Genomic DNA, 22,264 nt, shown 5'->3' with positions numbered 1-22,264 from the left:
TGAAATTGAGACTGCGATTAAAAATCTTCCAACAGGGCTTCCCTGGTGGCACAGTGGTTGAGAGTCCGCCTGCTGATTCAGGGGACGCAGGTTCGTGCCCCGGTCTGGGAGGATCCCACGTGCCATGGAGCAGGTGGGCCCGTGAGCCATGGCTGCTGGACCTGCACGTCCGGAGCCTGTGCTCCACAATGGGAGAGGCCACAACAGTGAGAGGCCCGTGTACCGCAAAAAAAAAAAAAAATCTTCCAACAAGCAAAAGCCCAGGACCAGCTGGCTTCACAGGCGAATTCTATCAAACATTTAGAGAAGAGCTAACACCTATCCTTCTCAAACTCTTCCAAAATATAGCAGAGGGAGGAACACTCCCAAACTCATTCTACGAGACCATCATCACTCTGATAAAAAAAAAAGACAAAGATGCCACAAAAAAAGAAAACTACAGGCCAATATCACTGATGAACATAGATGCAAAAATTCTCAACAAAATACTAGCAAACAGAATCCAACAACACACTAAAAGGATCATACACCATGATCAAATGGGATTTATCCCAGGGATGCAAGGATTCTTCAGTATACACAAATCAATCAATGGGATACATCATATTAAAAAACTGAAGAATAAAAACCATATGAGTATCTTAATAGATGCAGAAAAAGCTTCTGACAACATTCAACACTGATTTATGATAAAAACTCTCCGGAAAGTAGGCACAGAGGGAACCTACCTCAACATAGTAAAGGTCATATATGACAAACCCACAGCAAACATCGTTCTCAATGGAGAAAAACTGAAAGCATTTCCTCTAAGATCAGGAACAAGACAAGGATGTCCACTGTCGCCACTATTATTCAACATAGTTTTGGAAGTCCTAGCCATAGCAATCAGAGAAGAAAAAGGAATAAAAGGAATACAAATTGGAAAAGAAGAAGTAAAACTGTCACTGTTTGCAGATGACATGATACTATACATAGAGAATCCTAAAGATGCCACCAGAAAACTACTAGAGCTAATCAATGAATCTGGTAAAGTTGCAGGATACAAAATTAATGCACAGAAATCTCTTGCCTTCCTATACACTAATGATGAAAAATCTGAAAGAGAAATTAAGGAAACACTCCCATTTACCATTGCAACAAAAAGAATAAAATACCTAGGAATAAACCTACTTAAGGAGACAAAAGACCTGTATGCAGAAAATTATAAGACACTGATGAAAGAAATTAAAGATGATACAAACAGATGGAGAGATATACCATGTTCTTGGATTGGAAGAATCAATATTGTGAAAATGACTATACTACCCAAAGCAATCTACAGATTCAATGTAATCCCTATCAAATTACCAATGGCATTTTTTACAGAACTAGACAAAAAATCTTAAAATTTGTATGGCAACACAAAAAACCCTGAATAGCCAAAGCAGTCTTGAGGGGAAAAAACGGAGCTGTAGGAATCAGACTCCCTGACTTCAGACTATACTACAAAGCTACAGTAATCAAGACAGTATGGTACTGGCACAAAAACAGAAATATAGATCAATGGAACAGGATAGAAAGCCCAGAGATAAACCCATGCACCTTTGGTCAACTAATCTATGACAAAGGAGGCAAGGATATATAATGGAGAAAAGACAGTCTCTTCAATAAGTGGTGCTGGGAAAACTGGACAGCTATATGTAAAAGAATGAAATTAGAACACTCCCTAACACCATACACAAAAATAAACTCAAAATGGATTAGAGACCTAAATGTAAGACTGGACACTATAAAACTCTTAGAGGAAGCATAGGCAGAACACTCTTTGACATAAATCACAGAAAGATCTTTTTTGATCCACCTCCCAGAGTAAAAAATAAACAAATGGGACCTAATGAAACTTAAAAGCTTTTGCAAAGCAAAGGAAACTACAAACAAGACAAAAAGACAACCCTCAGAATGGGAGAAAATATTTGCAAACAAATCAACGGACAAAGGATTAATCTCCAAGATAAATAAACAGCTCATGCAGCTCAATATCCAAAAAACAAACAACCCAATCCAAAAATGGGCAGAAAACCTAAATAGACAGCTCTCCAAAGAAGACATACAGATGGCCACAAAGCATATGAAAACCTGCTCAACATCACTAATTATTAGAGAAATGCAAATCAAAACTACAGTGAGGTATCACCTCACACCAGTTAGAATGGGCATCATCAGAAAATGTACAAACAACAAATGCTGGAGAGGGTGTGGAGAAAAGGGAACCCTCCTACACTGTTGGTGGGAATGTAAATCGTTACAGCCACTATGGAGAACAGTATGGAAGCTCCTTAAAAAACTAAAAATATAATTACCATATGACTCAGCAATCCCACTACTGGGCATATACCCAGAGAAAACCATAATTCAAAATGACACATGCACCCCAATGTTCATTGCAGCACTATTTACAATAGCCAGGTCATGGAAGCAACCTAAATGCCCATCGACAGACGAATGGATAAAGAAGATGTGGTACATATATACAATGGAATATTACTGAGCCATAAAAAGGAATGAAATTGGGTCATTTGTAGAGATGTGGATGCATCTAGAGACTGTCATACAGAGTAAAGTAAGTCAGAAAGAGAAAAACAAATATCGTATATTTACACATATATGTGGAACCTAGCAAAATGGTACAGATGAACCAGTTTGCAGGGCAGAAATAGAGACACAGATGTAGAGAACAAACGTATGGACACCAAGGCGGGAAAGCGGTGGGGGGTGGGGGTGGTGTGATGAATTGGGAGATTGGGATTGACATGTATACACTGATGTGTATAAAATGGATAACTAATAAGAACCTGCTGTATAAAAAAGTAAATAAAATTCAAAAATTCAAAAAAAATAACTTGGTCAAGGTCACTCAATATGGAAGTAGCAGAACCCAAGGTCAAATGTAAATTTAATTACAAAATTTTTGTGCCTAACTACTCTGATGAACTCTGATGGTACAGGGTCAAATACATAATAATACTGTACAAATAGCTGAAGATTTTTTATTATTTATTTGTTTATTTTGCTACAAAGTACATGAGGGAAGAGTCTACATCTTATACATCTTTGTATAAGAAGACTCCCAAATCCCAGAGCATGGCTCAGTATTTGGCACCTAGAATAGTTCCTTCCTAAGTTACTGCTGAAAGAATAAATGAATTAATAAATGAATGGTATTGTGATGAATACTACCAAGGAAAGTGACACCAAAAGTTGACAATTCATATGATGGCCTGCTTGTGGTTTTATTAAGTTGTCAGAGTGGTTTTATTAAGATGTTTCTCACTCCTCATGTGTTCAATTGCCTCTACTAAGAGCTATTACAAATATTTTTCTCTTTCCTGTGTGTGTATTTTTAGTTTCTATTGGGAGGAATAGCTAATCGACAAGCTCTCCTGCCTCATCAAAGGGATCAAACAATACAACATTCAGTCTGTTAGGATGGACTTCCAGGTCTATTTATCTCATCCCATCTTGTAGCAGTTCTTTCTTAAAAAACCTCTTTTCAAGGACCTGTTTCTACTAGAACCTTTGCAAACACCTTGCCTTTGCTTCCGAAGCCAAAGTGTGATATCCACAAATCTCTTTCTAGGTTTCTCCAGTGTTTCCTCCGTGCCCATTAGCAATCCAGTTTTCTTTCACTAGTTATGATAATTTTCAGTGGCCCCTGCCTTCTTTTAGGACTGAGAGCTCCCAGATCTGCTATCTTCTATACATTTTCTTTTCATTGCCAAACCCATGTGTATCGTGGGAGGAAATTTGATCCATCTCTTTCTGATTCATCTACAACTCAGTCACCAAACTGGGGAGAGCAGCCTGACAGCCACAAAGTCCTGGTAGAGTCTCTTTTTTCCTTTAGAAACAGGAAGTTATGGATGTGAAGAGCGAGCACTCTGAATCCTACCAGGCTCAGGCTGTTGGTAAAACCAAGGTTTCGGGAGGCTTCAGGGAAGGATACTTTCTAAAAATATATGCCTCTTTAAGTAGGGCTGGCTTTCATTATTTTTTGTGATGAATGTCCTGGGAGTTGCTTTTGAGGGGTGATGGAACTGACCTACCCTCCTGACTTCACCTTGGGGCTCCTCTGTGTGCTAAGCAAGCTTCCATGGATTGGCCAATGTTTCCCAAGGTCTCACTGTTCTAATTCCAAAAGCAGTTACCGTAGCACTTGATATAGTTAAAGGCTGACATATGCTCTGAGTGCTGCCCACATGGCTACTGGATATTTCCCTGGTCAGAGGAGCACTGGCAGTTGAAAGGCCATGCTATAACCTGATGCTGAGGCTGCCCAGAGATCTGTCCTTGTGGTAAGCAGGACCACTACACTGGTCTGGTCTATTTCCCTGATGATTAAGTCATGCACAGCCATCGTTTGAGTACAGCAAATAGAGGTGCCTGACACTCCCCAGCTGTCGACATTTGGGCGGTGACTCAGGGAGCAGTCGTATCAGATGATTTTTAAAAGGACCTGACAATCGTATACACAGCTATTGTCAATCTGTCAACCAATGCAAAGTAAGAGGTAATGCCAGTAATACCTTTCCTTCTTTTTTTTTTTTTTTGGCCACACCGAGCAGCTTGCAGGATCTTAGTTCCCCAACCAGGGATTGAACCCGGGCCCCAGCAGTAAAAGCACTGAGTCCCAATGACTGGACCACCAGGGAATTCCCCACCCTTCCTTCTCTTTACATAGTCTAAGATATTCAACCTTATATGACTTTTAAAAACATTCCATAATATCCATTCATTCAGCAGTTATTGCATTTGTCAACACCTAGGTAAGTACCATGATAGAATGAAAAATAAGACATAGTCCATGGCGTCAAGGAGTTTATAACCCTGTAGAGTGAGGCTGACACATAGTAAGCAAACAAGTATTAGGTAGCCGTGTGGTACAAGGAAAAGAGTATTAACTGCGGAGATCAAGAGACTAAAATTCAATTTCCAACTCTGCCACATACTAGTTGTAGAGTTTTGGCTAAGTTATGTAACCTCTCTGCCTCAATTGCTTCATCTAGAAAATGTAAAGAGGGAGAATTAAATGAACCATGTATGCATAAACTGCTCTACATATATAGTAACTCATTATTATTATGCCCTGTTCTAGGGACTGAGTGGAAGTATATGTGAGGTCTCCTAGGAACACAAAGGGTTATAAAAGGGTCAACACTACTTGATGTTGGGGGGAAGAGTTACCTCTGACCTGACTGTATTTCCAGGTGAAAGTTGCTGGGAAGAATATCTACCCAGTATGTTGGAGTTCATATCCTTTTAGAATGAGCCTTAACTATTCTGACATAGTGAGGTGGAGATGGTACATTAGCCCAGCCCTGAGTCCACTTAGCTTTACAAATAGCTCCCAGGCATCACAAGACCTGGAATTTCTATTTGCCCTGACATTTCAGTATTTCTAGTGCCCTTACCCCCTTCTCCTGTTTTTTTCTTGTCTAGATTATAAACTTGTACAGCCTTTGGCCTGGTCCATACACTATCACCAGCGATCTTTCTAAAACATGAACTTGGTAATGTCCCTACCGCTTATGAAACCCTCCTGGGACTTTTCATCCTTCGGGATGAAATCCATACTCTTTAGTGTGGCCCATATGGCTCTTCATGACTGTCTCTTCCTCCTCACTAGACTCCTCTCTTAGATTTCCCCTCCGTGTTACCCTTAAAACTATCACCAGACTGGGCTCCCTCCACACGCTACTGCCTCTCTCTCCTCTGGAGTTTTGAACATGCGCTCCCTTGCCTGAAATATTCTGCCTTCCATCTCCTTCCTGGCTTTGAAGAACTCTTTTGAGACTCAGCTCGGGTGTGACCTTCCTGGCTTCCTTTCCTAACCCTTTCCCTTGATAGACCCCAGAGGTGAGGTAAAGACCCTTCCAGCATCCACTCTGAGTCAGCTGCCCCACTTCTGGGTCCTCGTGATACCTGCACGGATTCTGCCATGACTCCTGTCACCCTATCAGTCTCTCTACATGGGGAGGTCCTCGGGCTTATAAATCATTTCTGTCTCCCCACCTGGCTCAGTCCTGACTCATAAAATACTTGTGATTGTATCACAGAACCTGAGAGAACCTCAGCCCTCATCCTACATGGAGGTGCAGGAATGCCCTCTCCAGAGATTAAACTGAGTGCCTAACCAAAGGGCTGCTTCAAATGTCAGCCTCTTCTGTGTTTAGGGGGAGAGTTTGAAGACTGTCTGGAACAGAGACCAAAGACGAGAACCATTATGGGGTGAAAGGCCATTGGCTCTTCTTGAGTATCTAAGTGTCCTGGGAAAGGGTGTAACTGGACCTGATCTTTGTTAGTGTGGTCCTTGGAGATCGGGCAGGGGAGAGGGTGATGGGGTGGCGTGTGTTGGAGCAGCTCCACATGCTCCTGGACTGTGCTCTAGAGAGCAGCTGTGACTGTGAATTGAGAATATTTAACTCCACAGCCCAATCGCGGAGCCACATATCAGCCATCCTGTGGCCTGAGACTGGCATCCCACTAGGCAAGTGTCTATACATTAGGCAAGACCAAAGATTTACCAACAAGGCTGTGTGGTAGCAAGATGCCTGCAGTAGCGGACAAGGATCCAGAAATCCCACCCCACCCTACTTCAGACTGATGAAGCACCCTGGGGTCCTTAAACTGTTGTTTGGAGGGGCCCAGAGGAAGGAGATTCTGGACATACCTGCTAGGTATGTGCTTGAATGGTTACTGAACATATAAAAGAACTCTGGAGTTGATGGAGGGTTCATGTTGATTGCACAGTGGTGAGGAACCCAGTAGCCCACCAGGTGCCCCTTGCAGTTCTGATGCTCTGATGGAGCATCTTTCCCTCTGAAATAGGTGTTCACTGACTCCCAAAGGGCTCCAGGTGAGGTCTGGCTAAACAGGATATAGCTAAACTTAGAGTTCTTAGGTGTCAGAGGAAGCACAGTATCTATTTTCTTTTGGTTTGCTTTAATTTTGTGGGAATCATGAGATTACTAGAGTCTAGAAGTGAGGGCTTCTGCAGATATGGACTGAACTAGGCTCTGAACTGCAGCTACTACAACATCCTGCCCAATCCCCTCCTCTATCCCCAGCCCCAGCTCGGCTCCAAGACTCCATCATCTTTATTCACTATTCCACTTGACTCTGCAATGTCGCCCCGATAGGTGGGTGTAGGCTTATCTGAACCCTCACGTGCCTTTGCACTCTGCATTGGCTTTATTGCTTTAGTTTTACTGCTGCTACCTTCCCATCTTTTAGTAGTGTTCCTCTCCACCCCACACACGTTATATCTAGATCGGTATTTTCTGTAAGTCATTTAATGGAGAATCCCCAGAAACAGGGCTTCTCAATCTTTTTCAACCCACACCCACTCCTATGTTTTCTCACTCTCTCTTCTGTGCATGCCCGCCTGCCAAGTAGTAGGTATCTTGTTCTCCTTGTGAGTGTGTTGGGGGAGAGGGTGGGGATCTACAACCATCTCCCTTTTTTTTTTTAAAGATCCTTGGCTGAAGCATTGTGGAAAAATTGATAGACCCCAGAGGTGAGGTAAAGACCCTTCCAGCACCCAGAAAATTTAGTATTTCTGCTGTAGATGCAGCCCAAACTCCACCAGAAGGAAATGGCCTTTCTGAGTCTGTCTTTCTGATGGAGGGTCCCTTTCTTTCCTGCCTCAAGTCGTCATCCTCTTTCCAGGAGGATCTCTTCTCCTCCCAGGGACTCTGAGCCCTCACCATCCAGCTCACCGCCACCACCAGATTCTGTCTCCTAGGAAACCCCCTGCTACTTCCTTCCCCAGCACCCCAGAGAAACATCAGTCTCCGTTTTTGCTTCCTCACATTTTCCACAGCCTTACCCAGTAAAGCTTTATACCTTGTCCGACATTGCTATTTTACCATTACTTGTGGTTTTATTGTGGAAAATTTCAAATACACCCAAATGTAGAGAAAGAGGTTCAATGAACCACCATGTGCCCATGACCCAGCTTCAACAATTACCAATTTATGGCCAATCTTGATTTATCTATACCTCCAATTCCCTCCTTCACTATCACTATCATTGGATTATTTTAAAGCAACTCCAAGATATCTTATCATTTTATCTGTAAATAATTCAAAATTTATCCCTAAGAGAATTGTTTTTTAAAAATATAACCATATACAGAAGCAGGCACACAGAGCAATGGAACAGAGTAGAGAGCCTAGAAAAAACCCCACCCACCTACAGTCAATTAATCTATGACAAAGGTGGCAAGAATATACAAGGGAGAAAAGACAGCCTCTCTAACAAGTGGTGTTGGAAAAACTGGACAGTCACATGTAAATTAATGAAGTTAGAACACTCCTTCTCACTATACACAAAAATAAACTCAAAGTGGCTTAAAGATATGACATGATACCATAAAACTTCTAGAAGAGAACATAGGCAAAACATACTATGACATAAATCATAGTAATGTTTTCTTAGGTCAGTCTCCCAAGGCAAAAGAAATAAAAGCAAAAATAAATTAATGGGACCTAATCAAACTTAAAAGCTTTTTTACAGCAAAGGAAACCATAAACAAAATGAAAAGACAACCTACAAAATGGGAGAAAATATTTGCAAATGATGTGACCGACAAGGGCTTAATTTCCCAAATATACAAACAGCTCATACAGCTCAATATCAAAAAAACAAACAACCCAATCAAAAAATGGGCAAAAGGCCTAAACAGACATTTCACCAAAGGAGACATACAGATGGCCAACAGGCACATGAAAAAGTGCTCAACATTTCTAATTATGTGAGAAATGCAAATCAAAACTACAATGAAGTATGATATCACCTCACACTAGTCAGAAGGGCTATCATCATAAATCTACAAACTGGGCTTCCTTGGTGGCGCAGTGGTTGAGAATCTGCCTGCCAATGCAGGGGACACGGGTTCGAGCCCTGGTCTGGGAAGTTCCCACATGCCGCGGAGCAACTGGGCCCGTGAGCCACAACTACTGAGCCTGCGCGTCTGGAGCCTGTGCTCCACAAGAGAGGACACAACAGTGGGAGGCCCGCACACCGCAATTAAGAGTGGCCCCCCTCGCTGCAACTAGAGAAAGCCCTTGCACAGAAACGATGACCCAACACAGCCAAAAATAAAAATTAATTAATTAATTAATTAACTAAAAAAAATCTACAAACAATAAATGCTGGACAGGGTTTGGAGAAAAGGGAACCCTCCTACACTGTTGGTGGAAATGTAAATTTGTACAGCCACTATGGAGAACAATATGGACGTTCTTTAAAAAACTAAAAATAGAGCTATCATGTGATCCATCAATCCCACTATTGGGCATATATCCAGAGAAACCATACTTCGAAAGGATATATGCACCCCAGTGTTCATTGCAGAACTACTTGTTATACAATAGTCAAGACATGGAAGCAACCTAAATGTCCATTGACAGACAAATGGATAAAGAATATGTGGTACACATATACAATGAAATATTATTCAGCCATAAAAAAGAATGCAATAATGTCATTTGCAGCAACACGAATGGACCTAGAGATTATCATACTAAGTGAAGTAAGTCAGACAGAGAAAGACAAATGTCATATGATTTCACTTATATGTGGAAACTAAAAAAAAATGATACAAGTGAACTTATTTGCAAAACAGAAACAGACTCACAGATATAGAAAACAAACTTATGGTTTCCAAAGTGGGAAAATTAGGGATAATTTTAGGGATAATGAGAGATAATGAAAATTAGGGATAATGAGAGGGATAAATTAGGAGTTTGGGATTAACAGATACACACTATTATATATAAAATAAATCACAAGTTCCTACTGTATAGCCCAGGGAACTATATTCAATACCTTAGAATAACTTATAATGGAAAAGAATCTGAGAAAGAATATATATATATATATGTATAACCAAATCACTTTGCTGTATACCAGAAAGTAACACAACATTGTAAATCAACCGTACTTCAATAAAATAAATAATAAAAAATTAAAATCTCATAATATCTCATAACACCTAAATACCACCAGTCATTACACAAATTTCCCCAGTTGTCTGATCAGTGTCTTTTTCATTTGAGTCAGGATACAATTAAGACTCACACATTGTATTTGGATTGTAGGTCTCTTAAATCTTTCTAAATCTATAATAGTAGTTCCCCATCTATTTTTTTATTCCTTCCATTTATTTGTTGAAAAATGCTGGGTCGCTTGTCCTGTAGAGTCTCCCCCATTCTGGATTTTGGTGATTGCTTCCTAGTGGTGTGTTTAACCTGTTTCTAGTAGCAGGGAGTTAAACCCAGTGGTTCAGGTAAGATTGTTTGGGCAAGAGTATTTCATTGACAGTGCTTCATATTAATCACACCAGGAGGCACATAATATCTATCTCTTGTTTGATCTGATTGACTAGTGGGTTCAGGTGCTGCTGGCCTGGTTGATCTATTAGCAATTAACTCTTCGGTCTTTCACCTGGTGGTTAGAAGCCATTGATGATTATTGGCCATGACAATTTTCTTTTGAAATCCACATAGGAGAAGTTACTCTACCCTCTTCTTTCTTTCTCAAGGGCCCCTCACAACAAACTTGACTGTTCCTCAGTGAAGACCAACGTGGCTCACACTACTCCTCTCAGCAGTGATTTCTAAACTTTTGTGAGGTCACAGATCCCTTTAAGAATCTAGAACTTCTAAAGAAAAAAAAACCTACCAGGTATGCATGGGTATGCATAGGCACACAGAATGCCAGTGTCAGAGGCTCTTGGACCTCAGATTCAGCCTGCACTCTATAAGCTTGTGTGCAGCTTTGACCTCATACGGAATCTTACTCCCCTGACCTCCCCCTCTAACTCGAAGACTTTACCTCTCGCATTAGTGATCCTGTCTTTTGTTCTCTGAATTTACAGTTTTTCTACTTCCTCAAGCCCATTGATCTTCAGCTCCACTCAACTCTATTTCCTGTAGTTGTCACAACGGAGATGTGATTCATTGTCACTCGAAATTTTTCCTTTGCTGAGAATCCAAACTCAGCTTCCCTCAGGTAACCAACTCTTTACCTTTCCCTCTTGTTTTCTTTTGTACCTATTGAAGCTTATTTCAAGCCACCTCATTTCCACTAATCTTTTGACCTTTCTCAGATCATTGATCCAACTTGACCCATTACAGAGCCTCATGTCTATAATAGGGCATCTCAGGGTTGCTTTCCCTCATGTTGTAGAATCTTGGCTCCTTGGTGCTCTACCGTGTGCCAATCTGTGGGGTTCACTCTCACGTCTGCCCTACCTGCCCTTCCTCCCAAGATGCTGACAGTGGCTGGAGAAGGTTACTAAACAATGTTGGCAGGGTCCTTACGAATTCAGACTAAGTTATTAACTGGGCTCTCAGAGCAGTTCTTGCATTTTCATTCATCCTCTCCTAATTTCCTATTTCTGTGCAACTCAAGATGTTGCCCATGGACCAGCAGCACCAGCATCACCTATGAACTTATAAGAAATGCAAAATCTAAGGCCCTTCCTGGAACTACTGGGTCAGAGTGTGCATTTTAAACAATATCCCCATGTGAATCATATTACATTAATGATTGAGGAGCACTGTCCTCTGTGTTCTCCACAATGCTTGTTCTAAATTTTTCTCAGAATACTTTAACTTATTCTTGATTTCCCCTATGGATGACTGCATCAGTCAGGGACCAACCAGGAAAACAGAAAACACTCTAAAGATTTCAAACAGAAATAATTCATTGTGGAAAATGGGTTATACAGGTGATAGAAAGGCCAGGAAGCCAAACAGGAGTTGGTGAAATAACCCAGAGATTAACAATATGGCAGAAGCCATGGCCTCCTTAGGCTGCAGGGACCAGTGGAAGAGGTGACATGACTGGGGCCCAGGGGCCAGGCTTACCTGGCAGGAGATGGAGCCTCAGAGAAGATGCAGCTACCGGGAGCAAAAATGAATTACCTTAGGCTTCCCTGGTGGCGCAGTGGTTGAGAGTCCACCTGCCGATGCAGGGGACACGGGTTCGTGCCCCGGTCCGGGAAGATCCCACATGCTGCGGAGCAGCTGGGCCCGTGAGCCATGGCTGCTGAGCCTGCGCGTCCGGAGGCTGTGCTCCGCAGCGGGAGAGGCCACAACAGTGAGAGGCCCGCGTATCGCAAAAAAAAAAAAAAAAAAGAATTACCTTGTTTTCTCCCATTTTCTCACCTTCTACTCCGCCCTCAGTGACCTCACATTAAACCCAGCCAGAAGTCAGCTGACAAGGCAGCCTGTGAAACAGGGGAGGGCAGAAAAGGCATTGGAAGGCGAACAAGCCTAACCCAGGCACAATGACCTCCCCTTCTCCTGCTTTACTTCTACTTCCTTCCTCATGACCTCAAAGCATGTCTTTAGCCATTTTCCTTCCTTCTGTCCAATCTTGGAGAAAGAGATGTCCTTTGTCCTTTTTCTAAGAGGACTGGAACTGGTATAGAATGTAATTTAAATGCCTACAAAACACAGAATCCATAAAGGAGACCCTCCCAGCTCTATACGTCTCTAGGACGTGAGGGAACTCTCTCTTAAAATCAGGTGATAATGATGCTTCTGAAATGACACTACGGGTTGTGGAGAAATTGCCTGGTGAAGCACTCTAGGAAAAATGCCTCCTGCCGTAAAACAGGGGCTAATACCTTTCTTGATTTGTATAAGTAATAACAGACTCACATGCTAACTAAATATGGACAAGCTATTTCCATTAGACAAGTCACTGACATTTGGATTTAATATGCAGTTATTAAAATTAAAATCAAGAATGATCTTTCTCCCCGAGTCCTTTCTCACTGCCGTCTCCCTCTTATAGACAACGAAATTGAGGCCGATGATATTAAAGCCTGAAACCATCATCTCTTTTACAGTGAGGTATAAAGAGCACAAAAATAATCTCACCAGTGAACCGATTCCTGCCAGACTTTCACTGATTTTTCTGACTTGGGAAGACTCGGCTGAAAGAAAATTGCCTGCCTCTTCAGAAGCATGCAGGAGAGCACGTCTGCATCTGCCATTCCAAGCTTTGAAAGCAGCATGGAGCTGACTGACCTACTCAGAGCTCATGGATTGGATGCTTTGCTGCCTGAGGACCTGGCTGGTGTCAGTGTGAGTCCCCAGTGCGCCCCCCAGAGCCCAGCCCTGTGCCTGGCACATGGTAGAAACAATGTTTGCTGAATAAAAAGTCAGAGTCAGCAGACCTTAGTCCCCGAGTACTGACTGTGTCACTTTCAGCTTTTTGTGGAAGCTGAGTCTCAGTCCCACCATCTGTAAAATGGGAATAATAATACTCCCCCCTTTTACTTCACCGTATTTTTGTTAAGATCAGATAAGATCATATTTGTGAATTTGTTCTAGTAAGCAAAGAGTTTTTATAATGCTCTAAATTAAAAAGAAATTCACATACTCATTCTTGCATACACATTTATTAAGATGCAGCCAAGTGAAATGTGTCAGCTCCTCCTGGGTACAATCTTCTTTATTGCTGTGTAATAATGCCCAAGGGCTGGATTAACTACATAATCAAAATCAAATGCCAGCCTTTTACAGACTTGGCCAAAACAGTGCCACCCGAAACACCATTTTAAACTGTAAGAAATCAGAGGACATTTCATTCATTTGCTTTTTATTGTTATTGACACATACATTTTAATTTTAATGCTCATTGCAGCTCCACATTTAAAGAAAAAAAGCTCTAATTTAGCAGTAGGCAGAGCTATCAGTGTGAAGGACAATAGGATATCAAAATACAGCTGCTTTTCATCCATACTTGTCTAAATTAGAAACATGCTGCCATTCACAGGGGCTCTAACAATGTGTGCACATAAGCAACACCAAGGAGGTCTAACAGGTCGTGTGGGTTTCCACTCAGCATCTTCACTTTACTCTGGGTCCTTATCCTCATCTGAAAAATGAGGGACTGACTTCTTCGCCACAACATTGTCCAGCCTCTGTCCTTGCAGATATGGATTGACACTCTGAAAAATATACATGGTTGGAGTCATACGTGAACACCGGATACAGACATCGCACAGAAGAAGTGAACGAGAATCGTTTCTGGCCTATTGGGTTAACAAGGTAACAGTGGTGCCTACTACCTACCAGATGATTACTCCGGTGCACTGATCAATACCTCAGTGGCCAGAGAAACATTGACTGACAGATGTGTCTGTCTTTCACACAACTATTTCACACAGCTAAGTATCAGATACAATTTGGCTCCATCCCCTTTTTTGGCATAAAGATTTGAAGTGAACCAGCTAAGAAACCCTCACTATTAGATACAAAGCCTCACATGAAACAGAATTATTATCCTATGGCCTTATTTTAGGGGAGAGAGAATGTGAACTGCATTAAATCATTTTACAAGAAGAATGTCCTAAAGACAATGACAGAGCAGGGCCAGATGGGAATTAGTATCTGCAGAGTGGTCACAGATCACCTGTTGCTGTGACTGATTCTTTCAAAGCAGTATTCTACTTAAAGAGGATGCATCAGGGGCTCTAGCAATCATTTTCACCTTCCCTCAGTCAAATTCAAAACAAGAAGAAAAGAAGGAAGTTATACAGAGAGCTCCTTTATTTTTGACTCAAGACTCCACCATCTGAAATCCTTTTCAGCTGTTGGTATTCTGAATAAGTCAAGGTTTTTCCATTCCTTCTCTAATCCATATCTATTTTTTGAGGTTTGGATTTGAACTAGTAACTGGAGCTTTACAACATAGTATTTAGCAAGCAGAAAAAATTCAGAAGTTTTGGAAGATACTTGTTTATTGAAGTTGCCTGCCAATAAGTGAACAAAAACATAAGAAAGAAGCTGTAGTTACAAATAATCAGCAATCCCATCACACCTCTAGTCCCCATGGATGAATGGAGGCATTTTGCAGGGGGTCTCTCTTGCCCACGGGACGTTGTCTGCCATAACTTTTGAAGGGTGAGCAGACATTCTCCAAAAGAGAAGGCCTGGAATCTGAGTTTAGTATTTATGAATGTCCTTCCACATTCTGACAGGTAAAAGCATGAATGATGAAATGTCCCACACATTCTGCAAAAATGCATTCACGAGAATTGCAAGCTGAGAATTACAAAGTATGCAATGTCCTCATATATCTGAAAAGTGATATGTCACCAAATAACAGTACTTTGCTGGGAAGCATCTTTAAAATATTTTAAATAACTAAAATACCTTTTTATATCAGGAATTGTCAACTGGAATGGCCTGGCCTATCCCAGGGAATCGTATCAGAATCTCTGGCTAGGTGGAGCATGTGTGGACTGAAAAAGCATATTTACTATTATAAATATTTTGATTGTTTTTTAGTAAAAATATATTTTACTAAAAATTCTAATATATTTTAAAAGGATATGAGATATTCATGTTATCAAATATGGGAATAAAGGGTTGATAAACTCTTTAAATAATAGTAGATCTCAAATAGCAACAAGATACATCTTAAGAGTTAAACAGTTTGCGAAGTCATTTAAAAGGTGAATTGACCCTTTACTCTTGGAGCAACTAGGAATTCAACCAGATTTGAGCAAGTATAGAAATTTGCATAAAACCACCTGAGGCTCTGTTGTAACTCTGGGGAGAACCCCTCCTGGTAAGGGACTGTCATGGCAGCAAGTCCTTTGGCCCAGACCCGGAACATGCCAAATGATAGAGGGCAGGGGAAGTGAAGTAATGAGGAAGTAACAGGAGCAATCACTTGTTTGTTTGTTTTTAATTTAAACTACAATAGTATTTTTTAAAAATATTTATTTATTTATTTGGCTGCACTGGGTCTTAGTTGCGGCATGCGGGGCTTGAACATTCTTGATAAATGTCTATGAGTATTGAATCCTACACATAAGAGTAATAATAATGATGATACTTGGTTTTAATTATCCTCTGAAGAACTCAAGGCACTTAGATATTTACCTTCTCCCTTGGGTGAGAGACTGGCTAGGTTACACAGAGAACATTATTGCCACTTCACAACTGGCAGAACCACTGGGATGGGATCCCTGCTTTTAGTGACCTCTGGAAACCACAGCAGATGCTGAGCTTCATTGGAGAAAGCCTTGATTTTTCACAAAAGCCCATAATTTCTTTATATTGATTCGCACACTTGAGGGAGTCGTTTAAAGTCTTCAGTCAAGGTGGGAACACCACCTGAGGCCTGATGACAGGGGAGGCAAGCTCTGTTTCTCCACCAGACCTGAAAGGCCCCTGGTTTACGGCATGAGCATGGATCTTTGTATCAATAGATGCCTGAGAGTAGGAAGAACTTGATACCTCTGGGTCAAAGTGATCGTTATTTTCATAAACTCTAAGTGTTTCCTATGTGGAGGAAGTTGAAGCCAAAGTAAAATCCTTTATAACATGTTCTAGCCAGAATCCTGAGTTTTGGTAATCACTGGTCTCATGGAAAAATGACCTAAATCATGACCGACAGTCATTAACTGAGTCAGGGCAGAAGGAATAGTGAGGCAGGAAGTAGAGGCGATTAAAGCTTCATGCTAAGTAACTCATTTTGGTACGGTCATTGGTCTGATTTGGAAATGCCCTTGTTGTGCCATGGGGAGATGCTCAAGCCATCTTACTGGTAAATTAAGGGTATTCTGAGCTCTTGGAGTAGAATTTCTTGATGTTCTCTCAAGACCGCATCATACCCTTCGGACAGTTCCTGGCATCATCTGCCACTAGAAACTGTAATCACCCAAGAAAAACCCCTAATAACACCATTAAGTCTCTGAAGATCTGTTTACTAGCAAAACTTTGCTTCTCAAATAGAAAACTGGCCACGGGTCTTGTGTATTTTGTCAGGCAGCACAGGGGCTTGGAACTTTCTGTTTCAGGGACCTGAGGAATTAATGTTGAGTCCAGGAAATCCACACCTCTCAAAGCATTCTCTGCCTGGATTCGGCAAAACTATTCAGAATGGCCACAATTACCACTGTCCAGATTCCCAAATTTTGCCAGGATCCAGGCACTTGCTATTCTAAATAAACAGTCAGTAGCCTTGGGTATACAGTTTGGTTTGTATATTTTAACTAAAACAGTTACTCCCTGGCAGCACTTGGCTATGTAATAAGCAGGACTTTAACTTTTTCTTCCATCTGATCCAAAACAAATGGCAGGTGGTTTTGTCTAGTAAGGCACCAACCACTGACCACTTGTTCAGTCTCAACACCATAAAATGCATTGTAAACCCAAAGCAAATTGACATCGGCTTCACAAGAGGCGTCACTGTAGTGGGTAAATGCACAGCACCTTGGGCAGCTCAGAGATGGTTAATAACTAAGCCTGCAGTAAATTCACCAGTCAGCGAACAAATATAATGGATCTAGTGAATTTTTACATCAATCTGGCTAGAGCAAGGGAAAAAAGTATGTAGAAGGAATGAGGTTTGTTCATCTCCTCTTCTGCCCCTACATTCCTTCAAAATTATTGCCTGGAGCAGGCAGTTCAACACTTCCTGGCTCCTGTCTCGAGTTTTTATATAATTGATGCAGAGGTGTGAGCAGTTTCCCCCAGTGGCCTACAGACCCTTTGAGGAAAGACATACCCTCCTGTACTCCCCGCATCCCTACACCCATGGTAGGAATGCAATTGACATTGTGTGAGTGCAATGGAGCTGGCGGAATTGCCACAAAACTTAGCATGCCACTAAAAATCATATGCTAAAGCTTGGGGAAGACATCGCAGAAACCAAGGGCAGACTTGTTAGGCATGGCCCTTGTCACTCGGGACCACTGTTCAGCACATGAAAGGATTCTGCTACTTTCCAACCACTGAGGCTAACGGCCTGTCAACTGCCCCCGCTCAGAAAGCTCCAGGCATCCCCACAGCCCGCCAGCCAGCCAGGCGTTACCCTCCGCTTGCGTGTCTGTCCTCCCTTCATCTTCTCATAAAGGAGCTTCTTGTTCTAGAGTGGGGAGAAAAGAAAACACAAATGCAGAAGTATGCATCACATTTGGTCAACGTCTATTTTACACCTGGTGTGTCCCCCTGGATATTTGCATACACATATTTTGGAAACGAAGCCAGATGAAAGGAATGCCATGGCAGAAAGATAGACCACAAGAGAAAAGCCGGTGGTTGTACAGATTTTAATAAAGTACTCTGCAATGCCCCGAGGCACACCAGTGTCATCAACAATCACAGAAACAAGAAAATACGACATTCTAACACACAAGGGGCACTGGAGACCCATCTCCTCACTTTGAACAGGCTTTGTTTAAAACAAACAACTTTATCTTATTTTACTTTGGTATCTAACTCCCTTTCTATGAGCTGTACACATAAATTGTTCTCTAGAGTAGGGTCTGACTATTAGTAACAATCCTCTGTGTAAGCAAATGAGACACCTGACTTCTGTGACCCTTCCTCTTGTGGCTTGAGTCAGTGCCCCCAGTCAAGGCAATCGGAAAACCATTCGGTCTATAACATTTTTAATAGAGTGAACTTTTTAAAAACTGCCAAAAAACTTCTTGGCAGAAGGAAAGTTGTGTTGGGGCTGGGCGGTGGGGACAGGCTCCGTTACCAAGTTTGTGTAAGTGTTTCCTCATATTGTTGGATTTCAAACACGTAGTGGACTTAAATGAGCTCTAGAATATCAGACGCATGCTGAATAGATTTCAATTCTGTTGGGATTGCAAGAGACAGAACACTTAACCTGAGGGAGAACGGGAGAAGGGGAATTGGGGGCTTTCTTAGGTTGTTGTTCTATTTGATTTTTTAATCAGAAGGGAGATAATGTATAAAAGAGGTGATTCCTCTTACTCTAAATAAAATACCCTGACATTGATTGAAAAAAAAAAAAAGGGAGACAACAGAGTTCTGGTAAGGAACAAGTTTCTACAATCCTAGTATCTCCTGAGCTGTCTGGATATCAACTTTTTTTCATGATAGGCTTGCAAATGAAAATGACAAATGCCAAGAATGAGCTTCATAGTTTTCATGTTCATTAAAATCTACTCCACCCACAATTTACAATGTGCATCTCTTGCTCAACCTCAGCTATGCACGGAGGCCGTGTCAGGGCGTCAAGGAGCCTCCACAGCCCCAAAGGCCGGTCCTGGCCACAGCTTCCATCTCATGCTCATTTGGAGAACTGATCAGTTTAATCTCAGAAGGGAGAAAAGACGGACTTGCAGATCATTCACTCGAGGAATGCGGATATTGCTGTGAAGCTCATTCCCATTGTCTGTACTTGCCTTTCTGTGGAGGAAGCAATTCCTGATGCAAAAGAATGTCCTGGGAGTTCGTGCTAAAGCTGGGGAAGGGGGTTGGGAGATAGGGGGCCAGGAAAGAGGCTTCTTCATGTGCATCACCGGGATCAGCGCCTGAGCGGGAGGGAGGGCACAGGGGCCCACGAGCTGGTACCATGGGGTGGGACAGACAATCAGCCATGGCAGAGGTCCACTGTGCCACCAGCAGGGTTAAAGACAGCAGCATTTTAGTTACTCCCCTTTAGAAGGTCGTGGGACAGGTTATACTCATAAGAGCCTTCATTCAAAAAGAAATGCAAAGGTCTGTCAAGTCTTCCTCTCAAGGATGGTCCCTGTGTTTCCCTAAGAGCACAGGTTAGGATTAGCAGGATGCTTTCCAACCCCTGCCTGACAGTGGCCTTGGCATTCCCGATTAGCCCCGCTATCACATGGATTTAAAGGCAGGGACTGGCAGGGGGGGTGAAAGAAGTATACAAAAACGAATGAGAAGAAACCAGCCCCTCTCCTGACACCCATTCCCTATTGGTGGGGTGGGGAGTGGGGAGCAGTGAGCCTGTTTTCCAGGTGAGTAGCAGGTTTGAGTTCATGGAGAGAGCTTTCCATGGTGCCATCAAGATTTTGGACAACTGCCCAGATCTTGGCTTCAAATTCCATTCCTAAATGGAACCAGAGAGGCTTCTTAGAGAAATGTCTGATTCTAGGGCTAGGGCAGGGAAAGTACAAGAATGAATGAAGTTGGGATATCTAATTGGGCCAGAAAGTAAGGAAGTACTCAAAAGTGATGAGACATAGTGAAAGGAAAGAAAAGCCAGCCTGCAGAGACTCCCACTGGCTAAATCTAGGACAGTTTGAACAGCAAAATAAATAATAATAGGAAACAATGAATCTATACTGATAATAAATTTTAAAACAAATAAATAAATGGGGGAGCAGGGAAAAAAATCTTGCTTTCCAACCAAGAAATGCCAAAAGAATAGTAGAGTTTTTAAAAAATCACCATTTTACAATTACCATAGTTATCATTGATTCTGGTGAGTGTCATCAATGGATACTAAAATTGTTAGTTGAAAGTTTAATGGGTACAGAATATTTATACAGCCTTGAAGTAAATCTCCATAGATCAATGATTAATTTCGAAGGGAAAGATACTGATTTTACACTGGAGAAACTCGGCAAACACCACGTTGCCCAAGTCACCACCAATTCTGGGACAAACTGGCTTCATGGGCCTCCTGAGGGAAACACTAAGAACACATCAGAAAGGCATAGCTCATGTCTAATGACACGGAAACATGAGAGAAACCCAAACTGAAGAGCATGCGACTCTTCAGACACATTGAGGGCATGAAAGATAAAGAAAGGCAGAGGGTCCTGTGTCTCATTTCTCCCATGGCTCAGGTTCATGGCTCCGTTCAACTGCATCTGATTAAAGACCTGAGCTGCTGATGAAAAGATGTGGAAAGCACTTGGAAAGGAGAAACATTTGCTTTCGAGACAACTTTTTCCTAAGTGAGTAACACTCAGCAATGAATGTGTGGAGGGGGAGATGGCTGACATCTATGGTAGCCAGCCTTTGGTATGGCTGCTCAATGCTGTGGATACACACATCGTCTGAAAGACAACCAGTCCTAGATAGGACTCGACAAGACCGCTGTACAGGACACACTATGAGCGATGAGCCAAGAAAAGATAAGGAATTTATCCAGTTTTTACAGAACTCTCAGAGTTGAATGGTCTGGTTCAAATCCCAGCTCTGCCAATCATCAGCTCTTTGGTATTGGGCAGGCTATTCAAACTCCCTAAGCCTGTATTTTCTCATCTATAAAATGAGCATGATAGGGAAAGGCAGACTGAATGAAATAATTCATGTAAAGTATTTAGCATAGTGTCTGCCTCACAGTATGTGCTCAACAAATAGGACTATTTACTATCTTATTCTAAAATACAATGACTATGGGCTTCCCTGGTGGCGCAGTGGTTGAGAGTCCGCCTGCCAATGCAGGGGACGCGGGTTCGTGCCCCGGTCCGGGAAGATCCCACATGCCGTGGAGCGGCTGGGCCCGTGAGCCATGGCCGCTGGGCCTGCGCGTCCGGAGCCTGTGCTCCGCAACGGGAGAGGCCACAACAGTGAGAGGCCCACGTACCACAAAAAAAAAAAATAAATAAAATACAATGACTATTATCATCATCTTTGTATTTCCATCACCTAACACAGAGCCTGGAAGGCATATGATGTGCATTTAATAAATGTATCTTGATGTATTAACAAAGAGAGAGGAATGCAGGAAATTAGACAGACACTGATATTTATAATATGTGAATCACTGCTCAAAACCCAGCTGAGCTCCAGCTAATATCAAAGACAGGGGAACATTACTAGCAAATAAGGAATCAGGGTCTTGTGTGCAGGTCTCTTGTGAAAGATAATTCTTTTGTTAACTTAAAGGGTAGTGGAGCTTAAGACAAGCTTGAGACCATCATTCTTTATAAAGACTAAGGAAAGCTTCGGGACCCCAGCTTGCAAAAGCAAGACATACTCAATTCACACTTCCATGCGAAGATCAAGCACATCATGTTTGACTGCTGGGTGGTAATGAGAAAATAAATGAAGGAAACTTAAGATTAAACAGACACATAATTACAGATGAGAAAAGTGTGTAAACATTGTTCCTGGTCATTGATCTTTACTAGTCCTGACTTCTAGTCTTTAGCTCTGATGTAGACAAAGAATGGGAGTGACTGAGAGAAAACAAATCAGTATTTAGAGAAGGAAGCAAAAAAGAATGAGAGGTGGTGGCTGGCCTTGTCCTGGAGTGCTGGGAGTGAGTGGAACGTGATGAGAGAAATCTGTAAAGGTTTTCAAGAAGAGATGAGGAAAGTTGGCAACAGAGACGTTTCCACCTCTCCCACTTCCTCAGTTGGGCTCTCTGCCCTCACTCAGACTGTTCTCCATTTCCCCCTTGCATCCTTTCCCTCATTTCCAGCCTACCAGTCATGCGAGGTAGACATGTCACCCTA

The 22,264-nt window shown here is 42.0% G+C and overlaps 1 protein-coding gene across 1 annotated transcript in view; it reads right to left on the bottom strand.

The window, feature by feature from the left end:
* Positions 1 to 13,871: 13,871 nt before the first annotated feature.
* The window catches only part of LOC307049590 (neuroendocrine protein 7B2), a gene marked incomplete at its 5' end in the record, with an annotated part of 55,438 nt that continues 47,045 nt past the window's right edge, over positions 13,872 to 22,264 (bottom strand). Inside the window, 2 exons of the mRNA XM_079699139.1 lie at positions 13,872 to 14,008; positions 17,887 to 17,940. Coding sequence (XP_079555265.1) covers positions 13,913 to 14,008; positions 17,887 to 17,940 — 150 coding nt within the window. The 3' untranslated portion in view covers positions 13,872 to 13,912. The remainder of the gene's footprint in view (positions 14,009 to 17,886; positions 17,941 to 22,264) is intronic.

The sequence above is a fragment of the Hyperoodon ampullatus genome, assembly GCF_949752795.1.
Source record: "Hyperoodon ampullatus genome assembly, chromosome: 3".
NCBI classification, from domain to species: domain Eukaryota; kingdom Metazoa; phylum Chordata; class Mammalia; order Artiodactyla; family Ziphiidae; genus Hyperoodon; species Hyperoodon ampullatus.
The sequence above is the reverse complement of the archived record's forward strand: the minus strand, read 5'-3'. Positions and strand labels throughout refer to the sequence as shown.